The sequence below is a fragment of the Neolamprologus multifasciatus genome, chromosome 16, assembly GCF_963576455.1.
Source record: "Neolamprologus multifasciatus chromosome 16, fNeoMul1.2, whole genome shotgun sequence".
NCBI classification, from domain to species: Eukaryota; Metazoa; Chordata; class Actinopteri; order Cichliformes; family Cichlidae; genus Neolamprologus; species Neolamprologus multifasciatus.
The window spans coordinates 9,707,441-9,729,318 of NC_140454.1; the positions used below are offsets into that span (position 1 = coordinate 9,707,441).

The window sequence follows — 21,878 nt, forward strand, 5'->3', positions numbered from 1 at the left end:
CAAGAAACTGGCTTTTCTCTCTTGTTTGTTTATCTCCCACTTCGTGCCAGAAAGAGGAAACCAGCAGTGGTCGCGCTAAACAACAGCAGCACGTTTAACCTTGATGAGCTGTTGTTAGAATTTATTAAATATTACTTTCTAGTATCAGCCGATGCTTGCTGGAGACACATCCGTAAAAGCTGCTGGTCATGATATCAGTTTGGATATGTGGTGAGAGGGAAACATGAAGATGAAACCAGGAGATGTCCTTACTGAATCATCAGAGCTGAACAGGTGATGGAGAAACAGGTTTACCTTTTAGGTGACATGGATGAGTTGAAGGGAAGTTATGAACTGTTTCTGAGAGACAAATAACACCAGGATCCTTTTTTACGTAGCTGACAGCTGGTAACTGTGCAGGGGCGGGTCTAGCAAAGTTTTGCCAGGGGGCCAGGTAGGGCATTAACAGGGAAAAGTGGGCATAAAGAAATACTTTACTTTCTTATATTCATTTAAAATGTCTAGCTTTTAACAAATAATTATCTGAATCTTACGACCAAAATTTTTATCAGATGTAAAATATATAGAAATCATACATATATACCAACAAGACAGTGTACATTAGTGTCACAACAGCATTTTGTTTTTATTTTATTTTCTACCTGGTCAAAATGCCCAGGCCGATTTTTTGTCCCAGTCCAGCCCTGCATCTGCACCATTACTTCAGTACAATTATGACCTTCCTCTAGGTAAAGTACATAATGTACCCTTTGTACTTGTAAGTAATGCTTTCAAAACAATTCCGAAATATTCGGAATTCCTCTTGGAGTTGTTGTAGGTACTCCCTCTGTAACACTGTAGTGTGTATGGTCCATGTTACATATTTATTCTTCCTATGAAACTAAACAATGCTTCCCATAAAGCAACCTACAACATTATCATCAAACTAACGTCAAACGAAGTGTTCGGAGCTGCCAGAGAGTAACTGGAGGGGCCTGGGTTTTACTGGACTGAAATGACACGAAGAGTGGGGGGAAATCTGAGAACACTGAGAAAAAAAAATCTTTGCTAACTAAATCCGGACCGGCAATGATTATAGATGACGTCATTGAAACTACCCTCACAATTGTGCTCACACGTGCACACAGTTGGATTACACACATTCGCCCCCCCCCCCCCCCTCGCGAGCGAGCGGTGCCGAGCGATCCCCGGCAGTTTAAATCGCTCTGACATTTATCACGTGTAACGCCAATAAGCCCGGTTCTTGAAAGAAGAGAGAGAACGTCGCGGAGGAGGAGGAGAAGGAAAGGAGCGGACGGGAGGAGGAGAGGAGAGCGGTGGGAGGACGAGGCGAGTGTGTAGTCCAATCTGTTCGGTGTGCACATGAGTGGCGTAGCGAGGCCAGTGAGCGCGAGGCAGGTTGTGAATTCCTCCACCTTCCTTCCCTAATTTCGTTTCTTTTCTCTCCGGAGCGGACGCTGAGGTCTGGGATTATGGAAGATGTCTACCCTTACAGCCGCAGCCCAGCCTGGGAGGAACTGGTTAGTAACGTTCAAAACTGGTGGAGACTTTGTTTTGAATCGCTCCGCATCCCATTCTACTTTGAGTTTTTCCAGAGAAAGGAAAACAGTGAGACGTCTTGCGTGGTCTGTTTGTGAGTTTGCACACTTTGGCGGTGTTTGGTCCGCTAAAGACTGCGCGCGCGAGGTGCCTTTACCCCCTCATTGGCGTTACTACGACGGGCTGTCATTCTGTTAAATAAATAACTAAATAAGTGGCCCGTTTAAATTGTGTCGTGGGACGTTCGTAAGTCTTAGTTAACAGTTCTCAGATAAACAACAGTTTTTGATTCTTTTTTTCACCCACACAGTCTGTCCATTTCCTTTAGTTTTAAATCGAAGTAAAACTGTTGTCCGCTTCATGGAAATTCAATTTAACGCTGTCTTGTCAAATCAGTTTAACGGTTTAGTTACATACATAAAAGTGAATTATTTGGACTTGGATTATAACACGGAAAAAATGTATATTTATAGAAAAATATTGAAGAAAATACAGAAAATATGCCTTGGTGGCCTATATGTTCATAACTCCTATATAACTCTCATTAGGCCCATAACAGCAGCTATAAATAGAAACAAATATTTTGAGACTATTTCTATGAATTACAGTGCCACTACCATATAACTCTTAGCTAGTTATCACTGTGATGTGTATATTAGAAACCTACTTATAATAGTCTTTGTGTGCATATTAGTTATTCAACATCACATCAGGCAAAAGCAACAACTCAAAAGTAGTTTAATTTCTCTCGTGTTTGTGTCAGACAGCCGCTAGGGTCTGCCATTCCACGGACAAGTTCCCCGGTTTACGGAGTGGATGAGGCGGTCTGTAGCCTCAGTCTGGACTGGCCATGCAGGCTGGAACCATAACCAGCAACAAAACAGAGACTCGGCTCCTTTTTTAATATCTATATATAAACGCCGTGTAGCCCATCCCCGCTGTGCCGCGACATGCTACATCCCCTATGCGTTTCCCGGCCCACACACACTCCAGCAAACACAGCCGTCTTTATTGTCATAGAGGCAGTGAGAGATGACAGCGAGGAGAGACGCTTCCCAGCCGCTGAGCAGCTCTCGCCTCCAGGAGAGGAAGGGGACGGCGGAGGCGAAGGCTAACCCCGATTGGTTTTATCCCTCCCCTCGACAGGAGCCGGAGAAAGGGCCGCCGTCCGCGGCGGGGATCCATGCCCATGTGGTGGGCGCTGTCGCCGGCTCCGGCGCTACGGAGGAGTCCTCCGATAGCGAGGCAGAGCAGGAAGGCCCCCAGAAACTCATCCGGAAAGTGTCCACCTCAGGGCAGATCAGGAGCAAGGTAAGGCAACTGTCGCTTCTCTGCTTGTATTGATGTCTGATTTAGTGTGTGTGTTTGCTGGGAGTAGCTGCTCCCTGGCTGCTGGGTTATCCCCAAGCAACGTTTGCTATGACAGCACCAAGGATCTACCTGCTGCTTTGTACATTCAACAGTTTGATTTGTGCACAGAGCTTTATTGTCTTTCAGCCTTACTGATGCCTAAGATACCAGTAAAGCGAAGTAAGAAGCAAGGATAGACTTATATTTAAGCATTTACATGTAACATGAAAGCTCCGTCTTTCTATGGAAGGTGTGAAATAAAAATCAGTAATAGGGGGTTATTTGGGCAAAATTGCAGATGTAATTATTCTCTTTACGTTAAGGTTTAAGATTATTTAATCATAACTTATCGAATCTGTTGCTGGCAACAAAGTCTACTCAAGCAAAAGAAAGCAAGTATTCCTTATGATAGCAACATCTTTTTGTGTGTTCAATTTTCATCTATGGTGTGCACAGTTCTTTAGCCTTGAATGTCATTCTGGCCTTAAAGTCAGTTTGACCTGACAGAAAATTAAGTATACATTTCAGTCTTTATGATAAAACATTTTGTTTCGCATCTGTTTGCAATCTGTTGCATCTCTCTGTTTGACGCGCAGGACTAAGTGAGAGTATGTTGTGCAGATTCTTCATCTCTGACACCCAAGCTTTCTTGGCTCACACGCTTAATGAGGGCCACCCTCCCACATCAAGGGATCCACTTAATTATTGACTGCTCCGCTCCACCCCATCTTCATTATTCAACATGGGGATATATTTAGAGACTTGGGGCTCAGGAATGTCTGGACATTCATTTTTTATGCAAAATCTCCTAAAATGCTACCTAGAGGAAACACTTTAAGAGATATTTGTGCTGATTTAATTAAGAAGTTACTAAAAAAAAATCAAAGATTTGATGCTGATTGTTATGTTATGAATAATAATGTAATGATATAAATAATGATAAAATGTTATCAGAAGTTACTAAATTCAAACAGTTTTGCTTAGACTGACTAGTAAGAAACAAAAAGCTCATTATTCTGCGAGATGCAACAGAAAAGATTTGAGAAGCTTAAAGCCATAAATGTTTGCAGTTGCAACATTATTAAAGGGTGATATAATATATAGTCTTAAGTGTAAACAGAAGTGAATGACTGTCTCATCAGCTAATGTTTGTTGAATTTTCCTCAAGGACTGTTTGCTGTAGGCTGATTTTTCCATCAGTCATTCTTTATTTGCCTGTCATCCATGAAGTTTGGCTGGAGTTTGAAAAAGTGAATAAAAGGCAGGTTGATATGATGTACGCTCCTGACTGCAGCAATGTATATACTGAAGGTGATGCTAATTGCATCGGTTGGCAGACAGCCCAGATAGCCCTAATCTCTTCTGCCACACTATATTCAGCAGGCTCCATGTCACTGTAGAATTATCAGTGGTATAATGCACTTCTGCTGTAATTGCATCAGTTTGCCTAGCATGTTGACTTAGCGCTAACAGAGGTCTCAGACTTGTTTTCGTGTGGGTCATTGAGTTTTCTCTCGGTGTGTGTGTCTGTGCTGAGAGTTCCTAATGGATCATGCAGGCACTGACTCACCGAGTGTTGTTCCACTGGGTTGTTTGCACAGCTCTGGATCTGTGTGTGCATGTATGTATGTGCATACGCTTGCCCGTCACATTGTCTGTGTCCATCCCTCTGTCTGTCCACTATCTCTCTGGTTCTTTGGTTGCTACAGACAACGGCATCTTCCGTCCCTTATTGGTCAACTCCATGGTAATGCCTGCCTGTTAGACCGGTTTAGTTACAGGGGGCATATATGGCACGGAGTAAATCTCATCTCATAATTACCTCTGATATGCCCTCTAAGCGTACGTTTGAAATTTTCCAAAAATTCCAAGAAAGGCTTGTCAGTAAACCAAAACGCAGACAGAATGTAAAAACGGGAAAGACGGCTAACTTGAATCGGAAATGTCCAAGTTAACAACTCATATAATGTAACACGAAAGCTCTCAAAAGCTTTTAGAGTAGGAGGAATGAAAGAAAAGAGACAACAGGGGGTTGTTCAGGCAGAATTAGATAAGCTATTAAGCTCATATAACAACATCTCATACGATCTACTGTGGGCAACAAAGTCAATTTAAGGAAAAATGGACGCTCAGCTGGTAACATTGATATTGATTGCAATGAAAGTCTTGACTCGTGACAGAAGAACACTGAATAATGCAGCTGAAGTCACTGCAGCTGTTTTTCTGACTAATATCAATTATTATTGATATAAGCCCACTGTTGTTGTTTTGGGAGCTCTTCTTTTATACAAAAACTAATGGGATTGGACTGTGCATGGGAGGGATTAGAAATAGAAATAGAAATTAGAAATGGATATTTCTCTCTATGGTGATAAACATACATTGCTGTGCAATGCATTTCAGCCATTAAGTGAATTTATGACAATAATTGCACAAAAGATTCAGTATGCTTGGGCTATATATTTATTATTATAGCCAAAATGTAAGGATGAATAATAATCTTTTCATAGCCTCTTTTCTGTCATCTCCACTCTCAGCCCCCTCTGTTTTTTTTTTGTTTTTTTTGGAGGAGGTGCTGTTGCAGTTGAAGGGAGCTTATAAACGTGTGACTAATGCTGTAGCTGTGTGATTGAAAGCAGAGCTGATGGCATGCCAGAACCTGCTGCTGTTGCGCTGCTATTATTGCTGTCCTGGGAATCGGGATAGCTCTGCAAGCTTGACATAAAATAATCCAGAGCAGATATGCTGAGTTAGTGGGAGTGGGGTGGAGATATAGCAGAGATGTGACACACTGTGGTTTCCTTTTATGGAAAGTGTAGGGCTGGCTTTTTGGATATGAGATATATAAGTTGTTGGAGATATTTTTTGTTTTTTGTTTTTTTCCCTAAATTTAACTGCCATTTATTAGGAAGTCTCTCTGGATGTATTTTCTAACTTTGCAAGAAAGGGCTACTCAGTTTCTTTCTTTTTTTTTTAAGTACTTCATCTTGATAACAGTGTAAACCTGAATAAGTTAACATGACCATAAAAGAATTAGGGCAATCAATTTATTTTTATGTTAATGCAAAGCCAAGTATTACAGTAACAGTGCTTGCATATTTCAATAACATGCATTTTCTGACTCCAGTAAATCAAAGTGCTTGTTGAGTTAACGTAGACATTTTCAGTTTCATTTTCTGCCACAGAACATAAATACACAAACACACTCTTTCAGGATAAGTTCAATATTTTCTTTTGATATAACTGATGTAATATAAATGGGATTGCTATTTGTTCCGCTATTTGTTTTTGAGATGTTCCACTCTTCAGCAAGACAACTTGAGTTTTGTGTGACATCAAGCCAGCAACCTACTGCACTCATGGTGTCACAGCTTTGTTAAATATGAATCACATAACTTCCTTAGTGATTAATAAAGCATGGGGCGATTGTGGCTCAAGAGTTGGCAGTTTGTCTTGTAATCGGGGGGTTGCCAGTTCAAGCCCCAGCTCGGACAGTCTCGGTCGTTGTGTCCTTGGTCAAGACACTTCACCTGTTGCCTACTGGTGGTGGTCAGAGGGCCCGGTGGCACCAGTGTCCGGCAGCCTCGCCTCTGTCAGTGCGCCCCAGGGCAACTGTGGCTACAATGTAGCTTGCCATTACCAGTGTGTGTGAATGGGTGGATGACTGAACATGCAAAGCGCTTTGGGGTCCTTAGGGACTAAGTAAAGCCCTATACAAATACAGGCCATTTACCATTTACCATTCTGATGGTTACTTTAACATGAAGAGAAATAAAGGACAGTTTGAGTAACTCAACTGTAAACATAAAGGAGCAAATATAAAACGACAGAGTATTGCAGAACATATATAATATTGTAGCTAAAGTCCCTTTAGCTGAAGAATTACTGATGTAGAACCTGAACTTTTATCACCTGGGAAGTGCTGACGTAGCAGAAAAACTGACCTGGTGTCTTGTCTCAAGGCTTACTTAACAAAAACTAAATAACTCAAAAACAAAAATCAGTTTCTTCAACTCAAAGAGGAAGTAAATGTCACAGAAAAACAATATATTTATTACATTGCTATTATTATATTGCTTACTTTGGGTGTATGCAATTATGTATATATGATTATGAATTTAAGTAATACTTAAATTGCTAAAGACAAAAGACACCATACTTTTACATTTGCCTTCCACTTTCAGATAACCTATATCTCACTTGCTCCCAAATAGTAAATGTACATAATTATGTTCTCTGAAGTAAGTTGCTAAGTTGAGGCTTCTTCTGTTCAAAGCTTGTAGCTAAATCTACTGAGATAATTGTGTGGAAATTACTGGCCTCAATAACATCCCGTGTGCCCACTTGACACATGTATAACTCCCCATATATGTGGTCCAGTTGCACAAAGGAAATCACAAGGGAATTACCCTGTCCCAACTACACATTGGATTGTAATTTTCCCTTCACTATGGTGAAATTTTAGCATGTGGTGGGAGTTTGCGGAGGAAGACTACAGAGTTGCAATTACACCCACAAGAGAGGACAATATGCCAAGACAGTTGCAGGAGAGTGGCAGATGTGTAGGAAGAAATGGAGAGATTCAGCACTGGTGCCCAAAAGACTTGCTTCCCCAAGAACTCCAGCCTTTCTCAGCAATGATAAATGATTTGGTAATGGATGTATAACAGAGCCTAACTGCATGGAGTGATGGTTGAAACAGTGGGCTTCTCTCAGCTGCCAGCCAGTTTCCAAGAAGACTAAAGGCAGATAACCAAAGAGTCTTTTAACAGGAATTAGTTTTGAAACTCAACTTTATTTCTTTAATTTGGTTTGTTTTTTTTATGGTGGTTGTGTTTTTACTTGTAGTTGGTGCAAGAGCATACATGTTCCCACAGAGTGCTAACAAAAGCAAATATAAAAAAAAATGGAGTGGCAACAGTGGGAAGAATAAAGAAAGATACAAGACTACTGTTGGCACATATTTTCTGCACAGTGGTTTACAAGCTATGGTACTTTTTTAGGTTTGCTTCACTGATGTTTGTTAAAAGCAAAATTCCACATAATGGTAAATACAGCAATTGGACAGAAGCATTAAAGCCGATACATTTATATATTGTTTGGACATAAAAATAGTGTAAAAGATTGCCGATTCACAGGACTTTGCAAGCGAGTCACAGTGGTTTCTTGGGAGTCACAACCTTGTTATGGTGACAGTACTCTAATAACACTATGGAATAAAGTGATCAGATACATTTTTAACAAAAAATCTACCAATATCAAGCAAACTTCAGTGAGGTTGAGAAGAGACTTATAGTTGGTATAAAACACGCTGCTCTGGGCTTTAAGGTAAGAAACATAAAAGACCAGCTAGTCACAGCTTAAGTTCATAAGGTCTTACTCGAACTGCCTCTGTGTGAGTTAAGTGTCTGACTGTGTGTCTGGGTATTGTCAAAGACAGGACGTAGGTCTGCTCTGCTCTCTTCGTTTAGCCTCCTAGGGAACTCCTGCTCTGCTCTTATCCACCAACCACAGCTGCTGAATTCATTTGAACTGCTTGTGCCTTTGTCCATTGTATCAGTTTGTGTGTGTGTGTGTTTTTGTGTGTATGTCTGTGCATGTTGTTTGTAGCCTGTGCTGTGTGTCCCGCTGTCAGTGGCCAGGCAAAGTGTGGGTGTAAGGTACATGGTGCTCAGGTTACTCATTTCTCTCTGGCACAGGACCCACTCTCTCTCACAGTTTAGCCAAAGAGAGAAGCCGTGTACAGAGGCAAGCAGGGGGACTATTTATAGATCACTTCTGGCCTACTTGGCAACAGGAAGGAGATGAAGACAAGGAAAGGAACTATGGAGGCCAAGGAGGAAAAAAATAGAAACTAGAACGTCCAACTAGAGCAAAGTCATTTCTTTTGCTGTGGATGAACTTCAAGTTCCACTTTGCCACTCTCTGCTAAAAGTCAAAAAGTCGAAAAGTTTTCTCTGGACTTGTGAAACACACTGGGATATACAATACACATACTGATGAGGACAAAATTATTAGCCCCCTGTGAAATTTAAAGTTTTTGTTAAAAACTTTTTAACAGAGTGTGGGATTTTCAACATAGCAATTCTAAACATACAAGTTTTCTTTAGAAAATCATTCTTTCAGAAAAAACAAAATTGACCAGGGTCAGCATTATATACTGACCTTATTATCCACTCATAGAACAAACCACTGCTGTGCAATGATGTGCTTTAACTTTGTAATGCTCACCCTTCTAAAATCAAGTTCACTCTGAAAGTTATCTAACACACAGTATAAAAACTTCAGAAAGGCTTTAAGCTCTTATGTCAGAAAACATCATGTCAAAAACAAAAGACATCGGTTTAAACTCGAGAAGAAGAATTGTTGATGCTCACAAATCAGGAAATGGATATACAAAGTTCCCAGTCTAAAAAACTAGAGTGAGAACTGCCATTAACAAATTCAGAGAGAGACACACAGTAAAGGAGTGGTAGAGAACCGGCCTGGAAGACTGAAGTATGCTAAGGACAACCTTGAGAAAGATTATGTATACTCTTATGTATGTATGTATACTAAGTTCATCTTTTGGTCAGATGAGATGGGTCTGGGTTATTGCTTTGTCTTTCAACACAACAACGAAACAAACACAAAGAAATGTTGCTCCTGGTGAAGAACTACATCTGTGGATTGAACTGAACACCAAGGTCCATGCCAGAAGACCATCAAATCTGGAGGATCTTGAGACATCTGTCAAAGAAGAATGGGCTTTGCCCAGGAGGCACGTATGGGACTTGGTACACAACTGACTTTTCGCATTGGGTGTGTGTGTGTGTGTATTGAATCTTAATAAAATAGGTGTTCATTATGCTCCTCAGTCATCACCTGGCTCTGCCCTTTCCCTTTTACAGCTCACAATATGTGCACACGCTCGTGTCAACAGTGGTCCTCCAAAGGACAATGCTGTACTGTATGATGTACTAACAACAGTTATGTTCACATGAGATTTTGTGGAAGAGATCCCCAAACCTTGGTGTGTTGTCAGTACCTCAAAAAGGTTTAAATGTGGAGATGACCTCAACTGCTATGTCTGTGATACAGCCCCCCTTGACTGTAATTATGCAGCAAGCTGCTAAGGCCTTATAGGGAAGTCACCTTTGAGATATTGCATCTTAATCTGCTGCAAGAATTTAGTCCTCAGGCCATAACTTATGGAAAAAGAAGCACAGAATTAATGTAAGTGGACATATGTTTTTAGAAAATGAACAGTGTTTCTCTTTCCTGTTGTTTTGCTGCTTCAGCCACCACCAATGGCAAAGGAGACTAGAGTCAGACAAATGAGAACAGAATAATGTTGAGGTGTATTCATATCAGCTTTAATGAATCTAAAGTAGTAAAGAAAATTGCAGTGTTACTTAACTAATCTCAGTTTGGGTTCAGGAAGATGGTAATAGAAAGTTGTTCAAGTGCTGCAGAGCTACAGAAGGACTTAAGTAATGATTTCACAATGTTAAGGATTCATCATTTCTAATAATCTATATTTTTGTTTCCCAACATCACATGCCTACTTCTTGCAGTGTGACATAACCAGTGTGTGTGATGTTCATCCACAGTGAGCTTTTATTCTACAGCCGTGTTTTCTGTGTTTAAGTTGACACAGCTGGTGGGCAGGATGTCAGCTTCAGGCCTCCGTGTCTGTTTGTAATTCTCCCCTAAGAGAGCAGCTTTCCTTTGCTATAAATAGCCCTGCATGTGTGTGTGTGTATGTGTGTGTGTGTGTGTGTGTATGTGCACATTTCATTTTGTATGTTTGTGCACACATGTGTGTGTGTGGGGCCAACCTCTCCTCTGTGAGCCCAGAGAGAATGATGTCCTTCCATGCAGCATTTCCATCTGTGTGCGTACAGAGCTGCGAAGAAGGATTTGCCTCCTCCCTGATTTTTTTTTTTTTGCATATTTGTCACACTTACATGCTTCAGATTATCAAAGACAATTTAATATTAGACAAAGACAATCTGAGTAAATACAAAATGCAGTTTGTATTGCAGTTATCCAAACCCACCTGGCCCTGTGTAAAAAAGTTATTCCCCAGTAAACCTAATAACTGGTTGTGCTACCTTTGGGAGCAAGAACTTCAGTCAAGCGTTTGCGATATGTATGCAATTGTTTCCCAGTCCATTTCTTATTGTTGAATCATGAACACTGACCTTAACTGAGACAAGCGAGATCAGTGCAGTTCCTTAGATTTCTCCTGCATGAGTCATTGATGCCTCTCATCACGGTTCACTGGAGTACCAAAGCTTTAGAAACATCTTTGCAACCCTTTTCGGACGGATACATGTCTATAACATTTCTATAATATTTTTGTCATCAGTTCTTGAGTTTCTTTAGATCATAGCATGATGTGTTGATGTTTGAGATCTTTTAGCCTACTTCACCGTTTTAGACAGATTCTATTTAAGTGATTTGATATGTGAAAAAAGTAATTACGTGAATTACTTTTTCAGGGCCAGGCAGGCTTGGATTGGTTTTTGGCTTTTTTTTTTTTTTTTTTTTTTTTTTTTTTTTTTTTTTGCCTGTCCCGTTTGGCTCTTTTGCCATCAGAATTATTGTCTAAAGGCGAAGAAAGATGCCCAACGGTTTTTCTTTACCAAATTGACCATCCCAGCTTTGCCGTAATGGTCCATTTGATTCACCTTTTATTCTTTATTTTATTTTCACTTGCTGAATACGGGACAGATTTGACTGGGGGAAAGAAAAGGGAGAAAGAAAGAGGGAAAGAAAGACAGTTGAGAAGAGGGACGGGGGAGAAGGGCAAAAAACAAAAACCAACAGAATAAGCAGAAGAAAAAAAATAAATAAATAAAAAAATAAATACATATATCGATCACCTGGATCACCTGTTGAGAAAGAAAAAAGAAAACAAGCAGAAGAAAACGAGAGTAATACAATAAACCACATCACAATGATATATGGGAATATGACAGTAACTACTAAATATTAAACATTATTGTGCAGCACGTAAGATCGACAGCACAGTGTGCATTGAGGTAGGAGCCAATGGTTTTTGGCTTTAATAAAGGAAGTCATCATTTAAAAAGTGTGTTTTCTATTTACTTTGGTTATTTTAGTTACTATTAATATTTGTTTGATGACCTGAAATGTGTGGGAAATGCAAAAAACAAGAAATTAGGAAGTGACAGTTTTTTTTCATAGCTTGTACTATATTGAGCCTTTTAAAAGCTCAACACTATAAAACCTAAGTACTGAGGACAAAGTGAAATATTCTGCTTGCTCAGGAAATGTGTTAGTCATGTGGAAGAAATGACTCAGTGAAGTTTCTATTATAAAACTGCTATTTAAAAAACATCAAAATTAAAACTAGCTGAGATGAGCAAACTGCATAATCTGCCCAAAACCTGTTCTATAAACATTTTTCAATGATAGCAATGTTAGCGCCACTTTACCTCACTGGGATGGGCAAGTGCCCATATGGCTGAGAGTGGCTGGCCCGGGTTCGAGTCCAACCTGCGGCCCTTTACCACAAGTCTTCACCCCTCTCCACTTTCCTGTCAGTCTTCACTGTCCCTATCTAATAAGGCAAAAAACAACAAAAAAAGTAAGGTTAGAGCTACAGATGCCTTACAAAGATAATGTAGATAACACATAATCTTAAAAATATCTGCAGTTAAAATTTCATATTAGCAAAGAAAGATTTGTGCTTCAGATTAGAACCGCTTTCAGTTTTCTTTAAAACTCATTACATGGGAAGTTATAGTAAGTTACAAAGCACTGTGGAACAATTAAAATATTACTAATATCAACAGAGAACTATGTTAAAACAGAATAAATATAAAGTTATTTTTAGGCCCCCAAGTCAATGATGAGATCCTCATTGTAAATGTAACTAAAAAAAACAGAGATCCTGGAAAACATAGTCAAATATTATTAAAAATATATTGAAAAGTTGGTGGCTTTGTCTTAAAGTAGGTTTCAAAACTTTTCCCCCCATAAGGTGACCTTCTAAAAGGATAAATCAGTGTCAGTTACCTAACACCTCATGGAAACTCTGACAAAATCTCTATCAAATATACGCGATTTGTGTGACACCAGGCAATGGTAGGTGCTTCTTTTAGGCATTTAACAAAAAAATCTCCTTGACTGTGATATGGTATTCATGACTTGAGACTTGACTTTAAATAGATTTGAATAAACTTTAAATAAGTTGACTTATTTTTTCTTGTAATTAAATATTTGGATGATTTTAGAGGCTGTAATCCCAACAAAACCAAAGCCCTTAGCTTGTTTTGTAGCTAAGGATTATTCTAAAGTTTGCCAAAGTGCAATTAATGTTGATAGGAGGTTTGTAAATGTTTCATATTAGTACGTGGTATTGTAATGGTATTCCCATTAGTAAGTAAGTAAGTAAGTAAAATTTATTTATATAGCGCTTTTCGCAGATAAAAATCACATCATCTGCAACTCAAGTGAAGAAAAGGAGTCCGAGTTCATCAGCCTGCATGTGAATCTGTCCTAGTGCACAACAGCGAGTCCTCCACCACGTCCCGAAAGACGTGGAGTTCCGATGACGGAGCAGCCAGCTGGGCAGATTTCCTTCAAGTGAATATAATCCATGCTTTGCTGCCACGTCTCAGTTAAACACATGAAGTTTAGGGATTCCTTCATGAAGAGATCGCTTAAAATAAACGATTTGTTTGTAATTGAGCGAGCATTACATTACATTACATTAGCTGTAATTAGCTCATTAATTGTCTCCAAATTGAAATAACAAGAAATAAGAAGGAATAAAAAATACTGGATCCTTTATAATACTTAGATTATCCTGGCTCATGCTTTCAAAATTTCTACTTTTATTTATGATAGTAATATTTTTAATCTCACAGACAATGAGACTGCAACAGTTTCTGGAAATATAAAAATTTCCCAGCTTTTCGTGAGCATTTTTTTCTCTAAATGTAGAATACTTGAAAAAGTCCTAAGAAGACCGATTCCCTCAACTGCTATCAAGCTGGCCACACTTAAGCAGTCAGTGGGTTACTGTTCTTTCTATCTTTCCTTCTTTCTTTTCCCTTTAATCTTTCTTTCCTTTTACTTCTTTGTTTCCTCTGGGCCCAAGGCTTAGTGAGTGATGTGTGTTTATAGCTCTTTAGAGAAATGAGGAGTGGTGTGTGTGTAATGGGTTTCCTTTCTTCTCTACGTTTGTCCTATTCCTTGTCTCCCATGCATAAAATTGCTGTTCACATTCACACGCATGCACACACGATCAAGAGACAGTAGGCACATTTTATCTAATCAGTTTCCTGTAGATAAATCAAAGAGTGCCTCCTACATTTGTAAAAGAGAGAGAGAGAGAGAAGCTCTGTGCTACTTTTTGACTGAAGGTTCCTCTGATATATATGTTTTATTTCTGTGATGTCTTTCTGTCTCCCTGCAGACAAGTATAAAGGAGGGATTGCTGTTGAAACAGACTAGCTCATTCCAGAGGTGGAAAAAGCGCTACTTCAAACTGAGAGGACGAACTCTCTACTACGCCAAAGATGCCAAGGTAGGTTTACTGAGTGTTTCCTCACATGGCGCACATGCTCTAGTGGCCACTGGGGATGAATTGCTGATTGCTTTTACTGTTACTGTATTCTAACGCCACAAATGACTGAGAAACACAGTCCGGCATTAAGGATGCAATGCGCTTATTTATTTTCTTAAGGAACTGCAGATAAGACAATAAATACCCATCTCATGTCTGTATGGTGAATACATATCTTGAAATTGCACCTGATTAGCTTAGCTTAGCATAAACGCTAGATACAGGAAGCCTTTGCTCTGTCCTCAAACCTCATTTGTTTAACCTGTGAAAAAAATCAAAAGGGAGAAAAGACATTTTGCTGTTTTAAAGGGGATTATGCACCATATGGTGTTTTGGCTTGGACCAGTCAGTCAGTCCTTTTACCTATAAAGACTTGCAGGTTACCACTGCAAAGCACTTCACAGATGACTAACAAGCTGACAACAAGGCAGAGCAAAACCCCACCAAATAATAAAAATAAGCACTACTTCTTATAAATGAAAAACATAAAACATCCATCCATTCATCCATCTTCTTCCGCTTGTCCGGGCCGGGTCACGGGGGCAGCAGCCCAAGCAGAGATCCCTCTCCCCAGCCACCTCCTTCAGCTCGTCCGGGGCAACACCAAGGCGTTCCCAGGCCAGCCGAGAGATATAATCTCTCCAGTGGGTCCTGGGTCTGCCCCAGGGCCTCCTTCTGGTGGGACATGCCCAGAACACCTCACCCAGGAGGCACCCTGGAGATATCTTTGTCAGATGCCTGAACTACCTCAGCTGGCTTCTTTCGATGTGAAAGAGCAGTGGCTCTACTCTGAGCCCCTCCCGGGTGGCCGAAATTCTCACCCTATCTCTAAGGGAGAGGCTACCCACCCTTCGGAGGAAGCCCATTTCCGCCGCATGTATCCGCGATCTCGTTCTTTTGGTCACTACCCACAGCTTGTGACCATAGGTGAGGGTAGGGATGTAGGTCGACAGTTAAATTGAGAGCTTCGCTTTTGCACAAAGCTCTCTCTTCACCACAACAGACCAGTACAACATCCACATCACTGTAGCTGCAGCACCAGTCCATCTGTCGATCTCCCGTTCCCTTCTCCTGTCACAAGACCCCGAGATACTTAAACTCTTCCACTTGGGGCAAGAACTCGTCGCTGACCCAGAGTGGGCACTCCACCCTTTTCCGGCTGAGGACCATAAAACTTGATAAGATATAATATAACTATATTGATATTAGCTTATAACTACCCAGATAGCAAAATTGGTATGGCCCAGATCTGCCCACACAATGTGCTTACACATGGCCCAAGAATGATGGCCCTTTGGTAGCCCAGATCTGGTTTGCCAGAGGTGGCCCACACATGGGCCAGTACAAAGCCAGTTGCAGACACACTGCTGGCCCTGTGCTGGCCCAGAACAGTTTCAACTCTAGCCCCAGATGTCAGCCTAATGTGTACCTTAATCAAGCCATGTAATAACAACACGTGCCAGAACATAATAGTGCAAAAGTAACAAGACAAAACTCTGTTCAGACAGTGATTAGACTGATTCTTATATAGCACTTTTCTACTCTCCCGGATTACTCTATACAACATTCCCCCAATCACACACTTTCTCTAAAATGAGGGCTTCCTAACTACATTCATACACATTCACACTTTTGACATGCAGACTGGAAGAGCCAGGGATCCACTAACCTTCTAATCAGTAGGTGACCTGCTCTACCTTCTGAGCTACAGCCACCCAGTGGTAAACATGAGTAAACCCTCACTAGGTTTTGGATAAAGTGTTCACTCACAAACCTGTCAAACCTGCATTTGAAATGTTGGCTACCATAGCAGTATACAGGGTGGGCCATTTATATGGATACACCGTAATAACATGGGAATGGTTGGTGATATTAAAGTCCTGTTTGTGGCACATTAGTATATGTGAGGGGGCAAACTCCTCAAGATGGGTGGTAACCATGGTGGCCATTTAGAAGTCGGCCATCTTGGATACAACTTTTGTTTTTTCAATAGGAAGAGGGCCATGTGACACATCAAACTTATTGGTAATGTCACAAGAAAAACAATGGTGTGCTTGGTTTATACGTAACTTTATTCTTTCATGAGTTATTTACAAGTTTCTGACCACTTATAAAATGTGTTCAATGTGCTGCTCATTGTGTTGGATTGTCAATGCAACCCTCTTCTCCCACTCTTCACACACTGATAGCAACACTGCAGGAGAAATGCCAGCACAGGCATCCAGTATCCGTAGTTTCAGGTGCTGCACATCTCGTATCTTCACACCATAGACAATTGCCTTCAGATGACCCCAAAGATAAAAGTCTAAGGGGGTCAGATCGGGAGACCTTGGGGGCCATTCAACTGGCCCACGATGACCAATCCACTTTCCAGGAAACTGTTCATCTAGGAATGCTCGGACCTGGCACCCATAATGTGGTGGTGCACCATCTTGCTGGAAAAACTCAGGGAACGTGCCAGCTTTAGTGCATAAAGAGGGAAACGCATCATCATGTAGCAATTTCAAATATCCAGTGGCCTTGAGGTTTCCCTTGATGAAGAATGGACCCACTATGGTTGTACTCCATATACAACACCAAACAATCACTTTTGTTGTTCCAACAGTCTTGGAAGGATCCATCCAATGTGGGTTAGTGTCAGACCAATAGCGGTGGTTTTGTTTGTTAACTTCACCATTCACATAAACGTTTGCCTCATCACTGAACAAAATCTTCTGCGTGAACTGAGGGTCCTGTTCCAATTTTTGTTTTGCCCATTCTGCAAATTCTGTGCACCGATCTGGGTCATCTTCGTTGAGATGCTGTCATGGTCTGCGGCGGGCGGACTGTGTGTGGGAGTGTGAGGTTCCAGGTGCAGACATAGACGAGGAGACATAATGACAATACAGGGGAGAGTAACACTAACTACAATGAACAAAGAACACCATACTCTTTCAAAATAAAACAGGAAACACAGAGACATAGACATGGAGATAGAACATGAACTTAACCTAACCAGAGACATGAAACATGACAGGTAGACACACGGACCAGGGAGATGGCCGACTTCTAAATGGCCACCATGGTCACCACCCATCTTGAGGAGTTTGCCCCCTCACATATACTAATGTGCCACAAACAGGACTTTAATATCACCAACCATTCCCATGTTATTACGGTGTATCCATATAAATGGCCCACCCTGTAGTATTGCAGCATGGCATTTGGGTCTTCTAACTAAAATAGGAAAATAGAAACATAAATAGTGCCATCATTGCCAGAGCTGGCCCACATCTGGTTCACATACACCCTACCATGACACCAGTCAGTCAGAAGTGCGAGCTTGATGCCGGATCAGGGCCAGACCTGTTTTCTATGAGTGTGGGCCACATAAACCAAACCACAGTTGGGCCAGATGTGGCATGCCATCACATAAACAGTGCCATCTACGCCAGGCCTGGCCCATATCTTACCATGCCAGAAGTCAGCTAGCAGGCCCGGCTTGACACCAGATCCGGGCCAGACCTGTTTGCTATGTGGGTATGTATGTCAAAATGTATGTCATAATTAATAAGAGCTAAAAACAGTAATATAATAATTAATAGTGGTAAAAGTACATTGAAAGGATAAAGTATCATAATTTAAAATGTACATAAATAGGTCTTATTTATTGAATTAAATGATGCAATATGGGCCGAAAAGTCAAATAATTATAAAAACCAAAAGCATAAAATAGCATAAAGTCATTTCTATAAAGCATGGTCTATGAAAAGCCTGGTTGAAACGGCTGGTTCTAAGTTTAATGATTTCAGTATTTATTGCTGCTATCAGCTCCTCCTGCAGCCGGCACCAGCAGCTTGGAGCATTAAAGCTAAAAGGTATCGCCAAATTAATGTTCTGGTCCTACACTTTGGAATAGTTAGAAAATTTGAGCTGGAATACCAGACAGGTGTGCGAGTGAGAAAATATAAATGGCCTGTATTTGTATAGCACTTTACTTAGTCCCTAAGGACCCCAAAGCGCTTTACACTACATTCAGTCATCCACCCATTCACATAGTGGTGTGATGGCAAGCTACATTGTAGCCACAGCTGCCCTGGGGCGCACTGACAGAGGCGAGGCTACCGGTCACTGGCACCACCGGGCCCTCTGACCACCACCAGTAGGCAACGGGTGAAGTGTCTTGCCCAAGGACACAACAACCGAGACTGTCGGAGCCGGGGCTCGAACCGGCAACCTTCCGATTACAAGATGAACTGCCAACTCTTGAGCCACACTCACCCCATGTAATGTAGTGCTTTAAAAACAAGTAAACTTTAACATGATACAGAAGGCAGGGCGGTTTAAAATCAGGTGCAATGTATCATCTCCTTGATCAAGCCCTCTGGACACAGTTCTGAATCGGACTTGTCACATCCTGGGGCCTCTGGTGGTTGCTTAGCAAGGAGTCCCACCCTGGTGATACACTGTGTTAATTACTGAGCTTTATGAGGTGTGTTTTGTTACCTTTGGACAGAGCCAGGATAGCTGCTTTCTCTCTGTTCTCAGTCTTTATGCTAGGCTAAGCTAAGCCAGCGGCTGTTCATATTTATGTACCGGTATGAGAATGATACTGTTATTCAGTGTTTAATTATTACTTTTATTTACATCCCTGCTCTCATTTTTGACCTATTAAATTCTGTTAGATCAGTAATTTCTCTACCTGTAAGCACTTAAATTAATTTTCCATTAATGTGTTTAATTTTCCTCTAAACATTTATTTTATTTTAAGGAGATCTTAACCTTTTAACCTTTGACATTCTGACTCTTTTTTCCCCCATTTACCTCTAATCTAACCTCCTCGGTCTGGAACTTGTGTGTGTATGTGCACCTCTGTGTGTATGCGTTTGTCTGCACTCGCACTAGTCTGGCAGTGCCTTGGCACACTGGCAGGAGCGGGCGCTACGCAGAGTGTCCAGGAGTCGCGTGTGCTGGCGAGTTCTGTCCGTGTGCTGGACGGGCGCACGACGCTCCCCCCCACCCCTGGGTGCCAGCGGATCTGAGGAAGGCCTAGTGAGAATTCGGGTCAGCACAGCACAGCCAGGGGACAGACCACCAGGACAGCTTAACCACTTACCAGTATAAAACAGTGCTGCATTCATGCCATATTGCTTTAAAGGCTCAAGATGGATTGAATATCCTCTATTATTTTTTCTTGAGTCACTTTAAATTTTTGCTGTCACAAAATAATGATTTGGGTGGGATATTTTATGGATAAAATAAGATGAAAAAAATTCTTCCCATCAACAATGCAGCAAAGGAGGTTGCAAGAACTCACTACTATATGACATGAATGTGCTTTATATAATCTGAGGTTGGGCAGAGACTGTAAAGCCACGCCTAGTTTAGCCTGTTAATTAAAGTTAGTTATAGCCCTAACTAGGGCTATATATAAGTTATCGTCAGTGAGGAGTGTGGCTTTCATTGCTTTAAAGTGTGTGTTATTTGTCATGCCTTGAGTGTCTTGATGGCTGTGCTGGAAGAAGGAAAAATAAGTTAAACATAAAGGTGACCTGTTATGGATTTCCTTATTTCCTGAGTCAAGTAGACATTTATTCATACAGCACCTTTGAACACTTTTCACAAAATGTTTCACAACCCAAATACTAAAAACATGCCAGCAAAAAATTCAGCTCAGATTTAACTGCTTTTTAAGAGAAGATCAAATCCAAAGAGCTCAACATCAGAAAATCCAGAGTCTAGAATCCACTTCTCCCAAAGCCCTGTCATCTTTAGTTCTCAGCCTCGTGTGAGGCACAACCAGCAGGTCCTGATCACAGGACTTTGGCTATGTGTCAAGCCAAATGCATGCCGAGTTTAAAAGGATCAACAATACTGATAAAACTTCTAGCGAAGGGGTCAGAGTGATTCATCAAATATTCATGTTAAAATCACCAACTATAACCAATCTGGACAACTTCATAGTAGAGGAAAAAATAAAATTCCAGAATTATTTACTGATGGGAGTGTGTCTAAGTCATACTGCCTGGTTTCAGTAGGTAATAAGAAATCTAAATTCTTGAATAGTAGTCAATTATTTAACATGAAGTTTCTTGTAGTCAAAGACTTAAATAGAGCCACGCTCCACGAGGTGGTAGTCTGAAACGGCCTGATTTGGAGAGCATAGGAACTGAAGGTTTGACACATTATGCTTGTAAAGTCCACTCACCAAGGGGAAACACGGCAAAGCATCTGGAATGTCTGGAAGAACACTCCTGAGGCAAGAAGGCCTCATAAATCCAGGCTTTGTGTATTCAAGCAAGGATGAGGAAGGAAAATCAACTCTAAAGAAAGTGTATGAGCACAGCTAATCAGAAAACAGCAACATTGTTTACCAGCCACTCCCACAATGAGCTGAGTGTCACCTGGACCCCTGCTCATCTCCCTGTCCTGCTTGTGGTCTGCACGAACCCAAGAGAAGACAGCTAAGGATACCAGACAAGTACCCAGGAGGGCAAGGCATCTGGATCCATCATAGATAATCCAAGAGATAGAAGCATAAGCATGAGCAACTGAAGCATCATTAAAAAACAAAGGACAAACAACATAATGGTGAAAACAGCTCTTAAAAGAGTATAATTTCCACATTAGGTTTGTTGTTATTATATTAACCATGATTTATAATGACATCATCATATGAGCCAAAAGCTCATGTTTTCAGGATGCTTTGATGCTCCATTTCACACTCTCTTTTCTGACTCTGTATTATGTCAGTTCCTGCAGTTCCTTGCACCCCTACCACTTGTAAATGCAACGTGCTAACCAACTGTACATTTGCTGATAAATCCACCCTCTGGACTAAATTTGGTCACTTTTGGCACTAAAAATATGACGGTAGTACACTTAACATTGAAGTTTCAAACGCAGAATCCAAAGCCAACAGCTCATGACTCAGTAGCTACTTCTGTTTTTTATATGCTGTCTATGGGATTTCCTTAATATGGCTGTGCACATATGCCCCACCCATCTGTTGTTTAATAGTGTGTTCCAGATTAAGTCAGAAGTCAGAATTTCTGAGTTCCCAGTTGGAATTTTTTTCTGGAATGCTCCCTCAACTTTGATTTCCAACTTGGAAAGTCAGAGCAACCCCAGCCAAACCCAAGTAATAATCTAAGATGTTGCCAGTGAAGGTAAACAGTACTAAAGCTGTGAAACTTTTGATCTCTTCTGCCACTGTTGTGCATTTGTGACTTGCTAAATAAGCTATGCACAGACACACTGACTCTACCCATGAATGCAGTTCGGAATATTGGGTTGGAAATAAGCATAACAGGTTCCATTTAATAATTCAAAAATGTTAAAGTAAGCATGTTCTTTGTGTCACAGCCAGACAAGATGTTCTTATCTATAAATAAGTGCTCATTGTCCCCTACATGTCCATCACTAC

The 21,878-nt window shown here is 40.9% G+C and overlaps 1 protein-coding gene across 11 annotated transcripts in view; it reads left to right on the forward strand.

The window, feature by feature from the left end:
- Window positions 1-1,140: 1,140 nt before the first annotated feature.
- dgkh (diacylglycerol kinase, eta) overlaps window positions 1,141-21,878 on the forward strand; it is an 80,374-nt gene continuing 59,636 nt past the window's right edge. For 3 of the 11 annotated variants that reach the window (XM_085134649.1, XM_085134656.1, XM_085134655.1), the window contains exons 1-3: window positions 1,142-2,850; window positions 14,324-14,434; window positions 19,358-19,516. In XM_085134649.1, coding sequence (XP_084990775.1) covers window positions 2,572-2,850; window positions 14,324-14,434; window positions 19,358-19,516 — 549 coding nt within the window. In that variant the 5' untranslated portion in view covers window positions 1,142-2,571. Of the gene's footprint in view, window positions 2,851-14,323; window positions 14,435-19,357; window positions 19,517-21,878 lie in introns of all 11 variants that reach the window. The other 8 variants (XM_085134654.1, XM_085134660.1, XM_085134648.1 and 5 more) reach the window with 7 other exon arrangements.